General features: G+C 45.4%; 1 protein-coding gene across 1 annotated transcript in view; it reads right to left on the reverse strand.

Moving 5' to 3' along the window:
- The window catches only part of LOC141111162 (sortilin-related receptor-like), a 155,155-nt gene that overhangs the window by 138,547 nt on the left and 5,784 nt on the right, over positions 1-10,824 (reverse strand). Inside the window, exon 2 of the mRNA XM_073603205.1 lies at positions 6,342-6,458. Coding sequence (XP_073459306.1) covers positions 6,342-6,458 — 117 coding nt within the window. The remainder of the gene's footprint in view (positions 1-6,341; positions 6,459-10,824) is intronic.

Raw genomic sequence — 10,824 nt, forward strand, 5'->3', positions numbered from 1 at the left:
AGTGTCAGAAAAAGCCTTAGTCTTTTAGGCCCCTTTATGCCCTAACCAGACTCCCAGCACAACCGCCCCGGACTCAGCATTTCGTGTTACTCCTGTTATCCTGGGTTCTATATGTGTGGGTTGTGCTGAAAGAATGAAGGTGCTCTTTGACTTGGGACATTAATATTTATGAACAATCTCCCTCAAGAAACATATGAAGATAAATAATGTCACCTTTCAGACTACTGGAATATCGTAGGAGTGTCTTAGACTGTTGTAGATTTTTTATAAAATCGTTTGAGGCGGGGGTGGGGTTTGTTAAGTGTTTATTGTTAAGTGGCCGTATCCCATTGTTCTATTGCTTCTGTCTGCCTTGGGGCAAACTATTATGGGATGTATATGTGGATTAGCTGCTAGAGGGCAGGGGGGATTTCTCCTGCAGCCCTTCCTAAAGGCTGATTGTGTGTCTCTTGTTACTGAATGTAGTTTACCCCACCCTGTGTCATTATGCAAAGTGGAGGGATTGTCCCCTGAGTGTATATCTTTTTACCTGTGTTTCAATAAACAGTCTTATGGTTTTTACCACCCTACACTTATGTCTTGACAAGTGACTGGGTGGGCTAAGGGACCGCGCTGGTAACGGGCAAAGGAAGCTTATACGGTGGACATAATACTAGAGTACGGGTCCGTCACAATACCGTGCCACTTAAACTGCACCATCTTATTCTCCAGGGTCTCTGCTTTCAGAAACATATTACATTTGGGGGTTTTAAAGAGTTAGTAAACCACCATGGGGAAGTTGTACCTATAGGCAGGGCTTTTTTTCCAGCGGGAACGCGGGGGGACGCAGTTGCGGCACTGAATATATGTAATAGCATGGGGTGTGGGGTGTGCTGGAGGTTCTATTGATGTTGGCTGCTGGGGGATCTATTGTCACTGGTAGGGATCTGAATTTGTGTGAGGGTCTATTGTTGCCGGGGGGGGGTCTTATGTTACTGGAAGGGATCTACTGTTGAGGGAGAGGTCTATGTTTACTGGCTGCTGGAGGATCTATTGAAGCTGGCTGCTGGGAGATCTGTTGTTGGATATTTTGTTACTGAGTGTGATATTTTGTTGTGGGTAGCTCACTGTTGCTGCAGGGAATCTATTGTTGTTGGGGTGGAGTCCATTGTTGCTGGGGGGGTCTATTGTGTGGGGATCTATTGCTAGGATTCTATTGTTGCTGGCTGCAGGGGATCCATTTTACTGCTTTTGTTTTTATCATTACCATGTTCCATATAAATGATTTGGCACCACAAAATGATACTTGGGTTCTGTATTCTCCAAAAGCGGCAGTACTGGTAGGGGGTGGAATCAAGGGACGGTGGTCAGACGTGGGTAGGGGGCTGAGACAAGGGGTGACTCAGACGGGGGGGAGTTCCTGCACCTATTCTCTGAGGAAAAAAAAAAAAAAAAAAAGCCCTGCCTATAGGTAAGCCTAGAATAAGGCTTACCTATAGGTACTGTAAATATCTTCTAAAAGTGCGCCCACCAGGAGATATTTACTGCACCGATGAGGTCTATGAGATTTAAACGCGTGCCAAAAAAAAAAAAAAAAAAAAAAAAGGCCCTGGTGGGGAAAAGGTTAAAGTCACCAGCAATTATTTAGATGAAAAGCTACAGACATTAAAAGACTGAAAACAATTATTGATATTACATGCATATGCTAGAGCTTCTATAAGATTTTAGTAAATGGGTTTACTTCTACTTTAAGCAAGTGCCACCAAGCCGCAGAGCAGCACTTGCTGGGAAGTCTCCATGTGTGCCGACAGTCTCCAGACTAGACGAGTGATAGCTTCATAAGCATTAGCACTGGGCAGTGCCATCTGCCATACAGAACAGACACAGCGTGCCCATCTACATAGCCAGCAAGGAAGACATTACAAAAATGCTGGCTGGAAAACAATGGTGGGGGCTGGAAGCAGCAATGCCTTCTGTTTGTTGAAGTAACATATGCAAACATACAATGGATATGACAACCACTCTGAAAACAAACTAAACCTATCCAACAGCTAACACACCATAAAAGTTTTGTATGTCGGTTACCGCTGACACTGCGGTTTCAGCCCCTGACTTCTCGGGTGCCTTAACCCTTTCGCCGCCATCAAAGTATGGCACAAGACAGTGGCAGCGGGGGGTGGGGAATTTACACACAATGTGTAAATATGCCAAGCCGACTGTTAGCTCAGATGAAAGTGATCAGGTAGGGAGGTGTACAGCCACCGGATCATTTCCAGACCCCTGACAACATGAGAACATTTGAGGCTGCGCATGCACCCCACTATGTTTCCAGGGCTCCATGCTCCCATCAGAGGCATGGCGGGTGTGACTATATAGAGAAAAGGGAGACCAGAGATTTTTCCATTCACTGTACTCCCCCCACCTAGAACCAGGAAGCAAAGTGTAAAAGGTCACTTCCAGTTTCTGCTGTGGCTGGGGAAGAAGTTAACCTCTTGATGCCGGCCGTACACATGCGGCCGCTCGGAGGGTGGGCCTTAATGCAGAGCGGCCGCATAAATGCAACCCTGTTAATACAGCTTATCATTCTGACTGTGCGCTTCCTGCATGCTCCCACTATGGTAGCCGGCGGGAAGCGGTAAGCTCCCAATGTATACTTGTGATCAGGCGCTTTCTGATCATGTGACACGGCTGTGACAGCCAATCACAGCTGTCACATGACCAAAATGGCTGCCTTCTGGCTTTTAGAACTCTTAGCCCCGGTTCACACAGGGGCGGCACGACTTGCAGGTCGTCTCACCGAGGCGACCTGCACATGACTGCCACGGTGACTTGCAAAACGACTTCTGTATAGAAGTCTATGCAAGTCGCCCCCAAAGTAGTACAGGAACCTTTTTCTAAGTCGGAACGACTTGCGTCGCTCCTATTAGAACGGTTCCATTGCACAGAACAGGAAGCGACTTGTCAGGCGGCTAGGTCGCCTGACAAGTCGCCCCTGTGTGAACCGGCACTTAAAGGGCCAGAAGGTGGAAGGCTCAAAAGGGGTTAATGGAATGCAATCTATGCCAGAGTGAGAGCAATAATTCCAGGGCCATTTTTCACGGTCAACCAAAAAAAAAAAAAAAAAAAAAGTATGGAATTAATTTTTGATTTAGAATCATAGTTACCTAGCTGGATGCCCTGTTGGCTCTAATGCTGTGAACTGAGCGATCAAACACCGCCGATCACTCGGTTCTCTGCTCCAGGAGCAGAGAGCTGGTGACTGTCAACTGCTCAACTCCCAACCCTCACTGGTGCCGAGAGGCTGAACCGGGTGCCGGTCAAGACATGTAGGAAGATCCCAGCCATATGGTCACGAACTTTCCCGAGCCTGAATCGGCTCTGTGACCTTATCCGATAGTGGGATTCAGCCGGCTGTCTGCTGAAAACAGGTCACAGGAGCGCAGAACGAACTGCACTCATGTGATACACAGGAGAAGCACAGCTAAACAAGCTTTCTCCTTCAACTCTCAACTGATGACCTCTATGGCGGGGGTCAGCAACCTGTAGATAGTGGACAGATGACTGGTAGATCACGGTCTGGGTTTGCTGACACGCCATTCCAGAGCATCAGAGTGCAATGCAGAGGGACTACTTGTCAAGTCGGACCTGTAGTAGGGAGCTAGAGCCACATAAGCCGATGCCTCCTCTGTAGTGCCAGCTCCTGTCCCATGCGGAGTGATACCAACTGCACTCCACTTCTTATCCTGGCTAGTGGTATCTAGAGTGGTGCCAGCAGAAAGAAGAGATCTTCAGGTCAGTGTAAAGCAATACACTGAGAATAATAGTATAGGGCTGCTTTCACAGCGATGTGCTGCAGTTTATACATATTGTGGGTGCAGTGTACATGCAGCTTTCCTGCGGGTTAGCTGCACTTAGCAATAGACTTCTATTATATCCTGCCGTTTTACCACCCCTAACTTCATGTGTTAACGAGCACAAGTGCTGCTCCTCAGGCGCTCAGGGGGCGATCTGTTGCCTTCTCACCACCTGATTTAAATCCATGATTGCCGTGCAATGCACTCATTTGCGACACAGTAGTCCTGCAATTAGAGGTTTAAATCAAGTGGCGACACTGACCGGTGATCTTTGACTTCTCCCGTATTGTTCAGGTAGAGCTCCACCTCTCCAAGTTGGCCTACCTAGGGGATTTTACAGCATCAACTATAGAAAATCTAGAGGAACAATATTTGGCACCTCTTCACAGGCACATGCAATTTTAAGACTTGATGTGTTGGGTATCTATCTACTCGCCGTGACCTAATCTTCTCAAAAAAAAAAAAAAAAAAAAAAAAAAAAAAAAAAAAAAAAAAAGCCGTAATGTATCGCACGTCTGTGCCCTTAAATTGTGCGGTTGTGCATTTTGTACTGAAATTTTGCAAAATTATAAACCCTTGTGCCAGTATCCTGTGAAAAAAAAAAAAAATAAAAAATGTGGAACTACCATTTTTCACGGTCTCTGTTTTAAGAAAATATAAATACTGTTTTGGACGGTTTAAGGAATCTTCAAACCTAAAATAATTTTTTAAACATGGGTGCAAAAAAACAAATAAATAAAAAGATAAAAAAAAAATGCAAAAACAGCTCCGTCAGGGAACGGGTTAAAGGAAATCTATTGTCTCTATATTGTATTGGGTGGCTTTACTAAAGCAGGAGTAAAGCCGCCATGCTTTTTTTTTTTTTTTTTTTAACCTACAAGCTAAAAGTTAGAATGTGCCATTTATGAATTTGTTCCGACCTGTGTAACCACATAGCATCCGGCACCTCATCCCAAAGAGTCAAATATAGTGGAAGAAGGTTGGGGTGGGATTATAACGGTGCCAACAGAGAATAGAAACAAGGCGTAATTAAAACATCATATTTATTATAGACATGATTAAAATACATCTTGCAGGGGTTGAACAAGTGACATTATGGTTATATGGTGGCAAATCGTTCATGTGTTACGATAACACATGAACCCTTAGCCCCCATATAACCGGAGTTTCACTTGTTCGACCCCTGCAAGATGTACAATGATTGATTTTACTTGATTGTATTTTAATCATGTCTATAATAAATGTGATGTTTTAATTACGCCTTGTTTCTATTATCTGTTGGCACCATTATAATCCCACCCCAACCGTCTTCCAATAGATTATAATGTGCTAGTAGGCGTTGCTTACTAGCACATTATGTGAAACTTGCCTTAAAACTAAGCCCTTCAGCCGCACACTGTCACCACTGAGAGGGCTTCCATCTGCACCCAGTCTTCCTTCTGGGTTGGTGGGCTCCGGTCCTTTGACTGGACCAGCCATAATGACGTCACTCCCATGCATGCGCGTGGGAGCCGCTGTTAAGGGCAGAGGACTCTGAAAGAATGGCACGGGCGTGTCATTTCTTCAGAGCGCATGCGCCAGTGACATCACCAGCCCATTCACAAGTAAATATCTTTAAACGATTCACGTTTGTTTAGAAGATATTTACTGTACCTATAGGTAAGCCTTATTATAGGGGCTTACCGATAGGTAAAAATCAACCACAGGCGTTTACTTCAAATTTAATCAAAAAGGAGGGTCAAGCGGTGAGAGTGGGCAGGTCAGAGACCATGACAGCAGGAGCCAAGACACAACAAGAGCCAGGACACAACAGAAGAGACGTGTGGGCACCCAAAGGTACTACTTATGGCATTGTTGTGGTGGTTTAATACATTTAGGCTGGGTTCTCATATGTGGTTGACAGCATTGGGTCTGATGTGTTTCTGTATCACAGTTCAGGTGCGATTCAGGCCAAATTTTTGCCGGAATTCGCACTTGAACCGGACCCAAAGACGCACAGGACCCTTCTGCAATCTGGACCACGGCCGCCCCGGACCTGTGTGAACCGGCTGCATTTAGAGCTGGTCACACTCGCCTGTCATGCAAATTAGATGCAGGAAAACCTGCATCCAGTTGGCATATGTGAACCCAGCCTTCTACGGTCCATGGGTAGAAATTTGCTCTCGGTCCTTCATCAACTGCCACTGTCCATGCATTTTATGTGGTGGTTAGATTGTATTTTGCTCTCCACGAGTTATGGGCCCATTTAAATCAAAGCTCTTGCCATCAGGGAGCATTGTGGCACCTAGGCGTTTGCTCAATTCCACTTACAGGTTTCTGGGCACATTCTGCATTGGGTTCAGCAACAGACTAACTTGAAGGTCACTTTTTACTGCAACAGAACCATATCTGCAGGCAATAAAGTAGCAATGTAGTGAAAATCCAACCGGTTACAGTCAGTGTACAACCCCCCGAGGACTGCCAAATCCTCCAATAAATCGTGAGATCAAAATTGATACAAATACTTACATTGCTGTTTTTAGTGCCCCCTGAGCCCAGGCTGTCTCTGGTCAGTCCCATAATAACGTTACTCTGCTCACCGGCCCAGTGGACGACGATCTGATTGTGAGAGTCATTGAGGCTGACCTGAAAGAGGACAGAAGAGAAGAGGCATGGGGTTATTGTGCAACGGTATTCTTCACATTAGTAACAGAGCATGTCCCTATAACAGAATATATTCAAATGCTTTCAACTGGCTGAGAAATGACTGCTCCTGAGCCATGTAAGGGCTTTCAGTGTAATAGATATGTCCTAAAACACTTCCAACAGCGTTACTAGGATGCATCTCTTACATTCAATCTCCCCTTCTCTCCTTGTGCAGTCACTCCCCTCACAATTACCGGCTGTCAACATGACAGGTGGGAATTACTTTGTATCACACTGCGGGAACAGCAGTCAAAATGCAGTTTCTCCTGTGTGAAATGACACTTGCAGTGTCTGTTATCATTGAGTAATACAGTGTAACAAAGTATTTTAAAACTAGGACTATATTTTTTTAAAGGGATAGTTCACTTTTACCACAAAACTGCCTATGCAGATAAGGGCAATCTAGATAAAAAGAAACTCTGCAGCTCTGACTAATGTTGAATAAAGCCCATGCTAACATACCTTAATCACTTCAATACCAGGTACTTTCCCCCCTTCCTGCCCAGGACACATCATTGGTTATAAAATTTTGTTTCCTCCTTCACTGATGGGCACAGATGAGGCGGCAGTAATGGGCACTACTGATAAGGTGGCTCTAATGAGGAGACACTGATATGTAGAATTGATGGGCACTGATATGCAGCACTGATGGGCATCATCAATAGGCTACAAGGATATGCAGCACTGATGAGGAGCTACTGACAGCCATTACTGATTGGCATCTGAAGGGTACTGACAGGCATTACTGATGGGGCACAGACTGGCAGCTGATGGGGACTGTGCCGATTATCAGCGCAGCCGCAGACCCCCCTCTGACAGGCAGAGCCGCCGATCGCCTCTCCCCGTCAGAAGAGCCTTACCACGAACGGAGATTGCCGCACTGCATGTCCCGCGGGCGCGTGCTGGTACGTTATCCTGCTGGACGTCATATGACACCCAGTCAGGATAATAGAGCCACCACCCTGCCGTCATTCTGCTATAGGCCGGGTGGGAAGGGGTTAAGAAGCCTGACTGGAATACTCCCAGGACATGTCCCTGGGAGTACTACTTGGCAATCGCTAAGTGAGGCCTAGTCATCACTGCTCACCTCCATCACAGGAGTGAGCTTTCTCTCAGATTTAAACCCCCTCACATACTCGCTCTCCCCTGATGCAGTAGCTCTGAGCTCAGCATTTAAGAGCTCACTCCTGTGATGGAGGAGGTAAGCAGTGATGACTAGGCCTCACTAAGCAACGTCCTGGGAGTAATCCAGTCAGGCTTCATAAGGTATGTAAATGGCCTACACCTATAGCAAGGGCTTTAATTAAATTTAGTCAGAGCTGCACAGTTTGTAGATAAAAACAGATTCCCCTTATCTGCACAGGCAGTTTTGTGGTAAAGGTGAACTATCCTTTAAAGGAGTGACTTTTGAGCTGCATGATATGAAGAAGCTTACAAGTTAAAGTGGAGCTCCACCCAAAAGGGAAGCTCCACTTGTCTGCCACTCCCCCCCCCCCCCCCTTCACTGCCACATTTGGCACTCTTTGGGGCCCCCCCCCCCCCACGTACCTTGTTTTGACAGGTACCCCCCCCTCCCACTTCTGGGAGTTTGCCCACCCCCAACCCCACCCCTCCTTCCTCCACAGCTGGCCCATTCACAAAGCACAGCGTGCTTCGCGCATACGCAGCCAAGATGGCAGCGCCCGCACGCGATAGCCAATTTAAAAATCGGCTCAGTCGAAGGGCACCGCTGGATTCCTGGACAGCTGCTGACTTTGGGGGACGGGGACTGGAGCTCCACTCTAACCACTACAATACAGGCCACTTTCACCTTCTTCCTGCCCAGACCAAATTTTTCAGCTTTCAGTGCTGTTACACTTTGAATGACAATTGCGCGATCATGCAAAACTGTACCCGTATGAAATTATCTTTTTTTTTTTCACACAAAATAGAGTTTTCTTTTGGTGGCGTTTAATCAGGTAGGTTTTTTTGCAAAAAAAAAAAAAAAAGTTGGTTAGTGTCGGTCAGAAAATTTTATAAATAAGTAAATTTTCTCCTTCACTGCTGTGCGCTGATGAGGCTGCACTGATGAGTCCGTACTGAAGGGCACAGATAGGCGGCACTGATGGGCCCAAATTGGCCTCATTGATGGGGCTGCACTGATTATCTGTACAGGTCTACCCTGTGGGGAAATGCCGCTAATCGGCTCTCCTCAGTGTGAACTGGCATTTCCTTGTTTACATGTGATCGGCTGTGATTGGACACAGCTGATCACATGGGTAAAGAGCCGCGTCATCAGATCTTTACCGCGATCAGGGCTGTGCCATGTCCCAGCGGGCACGCAAGCACGGTGAGGCGGGGCGACATCTTATGACGTCATTCCAGAACGGAGAATCCCATCCCTCATCAGTTGTGTATACAATGGGGGGGGCGGTAGTTAAAGTAATATTACCCTCAGTTTAAGAACGTTCAGCAGCTGATTTAATCACTGGGTATAAAACGACATCTTTTATTCCTTGCCTCCAGTTTAAGCTGAGGACAAAGCCTTGTAAACACGGGCCACAAATCGATCTAAGTCCAGGGCCGTCTTTAAGGCAGGGCAAAAGGGGCAGCTGCCCTGGGCCCTGTCATTGTTGTGGGGCCCAAAGCAGCTGCCTCATACTTGCCAACTACCCCAGTTTAAATTCCCTTGTCCCTTGAAGTTTTAGTCCTCTGCTGTGTCCCGATATCTCAGTGTGAAGTGCTGCCACTAATGCTGCCCAGCTCTGCCCTATTGTTTACAGGTGACTCACCTGCAGACCCTGTGTTTATATGTAAATAACCGTCATTCATATGTAAATAGCGGCAGCATTTTTATGGAAATAACTGAGGCTGGCGGCATTGATATGTAAATAAAGGTGGCATTCATATGTATATCATGCCCCTCTGCAGTGAGGAGATGATGTGCTGTAACCTCTAGCAACCAATTAGTAAGCAGTATTACTGTACAGTAATCTCTAGCAACCAAACAAGCAGAAATCATGTGCTGTAACCTCTGTGTGCTGTAACCTCTAGCAACCAGTTAGTAAGTGGTGATATGCTGTAACCTCTGGCAACCCATCACAATCGCTGCCTGATCTGATACAGTAAACTGATTTTAAGTCTAGCTGATATTTATTGTATGTCTCAGAGCAGGTGGAGAGCGAAATTGCATTGGGGGGGGGGGGGCACTGCTCTTCCCTGTGAAGACTGGAAGTTCAGAGAAGCAGCAGAGAGCTGGAACCAACAGCACTGAAGGTTGTAAAGTTCAAGTGCTGTAAACACAGGGCTCTCTTCTGACAGCAGCAATGTGCTGTTCTTTCTCCCCGCAAAGCAGGAATTAAAAAAACAGCACATTGCTTAGTAAAAACAGTGCACAGCAATACATGTTTGGCACACGTTTAACCCCTTCATGTGCCAGTGTCATTAGTACAGTGACCGTGCATGTTTTTAGCACTGATAACTGTACTAGTGTCACTGCTTAAAAAAAAAAAAAAAAAAAAAAAAAAAAAAGTGTCAGATAGTGTCTGATTGTCCGCCGCAATATCGCAGTCCTGCTAAAAGTCGCTGATTGCTGTAATCACTAGTAGAAAAAAAAAAATAAAAAAAAAAAAAAAGTAAAATAAAAATATCCCACAGCTTGGTTTGCGCAAAAGTTATAGCGTCTACGATCAATATACGCTTATTGGGGGAAAAAAAAAAAAAAAAAAAAAAATTTACCAAAAATTTGTAGCAGAATACATATTTGCCTAAATTTATGAAGAAATTTTATTTATTTTTTTATTGCATTTGTTTTATAGCAGAAAGTACAAATTGTTTTTTTTTTCCCCCAAAATTGTCGGGTTTTTCTTTTTCATAGTGCAAAAAAACAAAAACCAGGAGGTGACCAAATACCACCAAAAGAAAGCTCTAATTTGTGGGGGGGAGGAGGACATACATTTTATTTGGGTACAGTGCCACATGACTGCGCAATTGTCAGTTAAAGTAAAGCAGTGCTGTATCGCAAAATTGCCTGAAAAAAATAAATAAAAAACCAACAGTTGTAAAATAGAAAAATATTGTTGTCTATAGATTCCCCCAAAAAATAAAATGGTTAAGAGCCCATTCACACAGGGGCAACACGGCTTCCAGCGCGACTTTGGGAGGCAGCTTGGACACGACTTGAGTATGAATCACAGCGCGACTTGAAGTCGTCACCAGGACAGGGAACTTTCAAGTGGCCAATCAGAGCTTATCAGCTCGTGACATCATTCTTGTTCCTGTAAAGCTTCCCGTAAAGTTGCCTCACTATGAATGGAGATCCGACTTG

This window comes from Aquarana catesbeiana, linkage group LG10 (genome assembly GCF_042186555.1).
Source record: "Aquarana catesbeiana isolate 2022-GZ linkage group LG10, ASM4218655v1, whole genome shotgun sequence".
Lineage (NCBI taxonomy): Eukaryota > Metazoa > Chordata > Amphibia > Anura > Ranidae > Aquarana > Aquarana catesbeiana.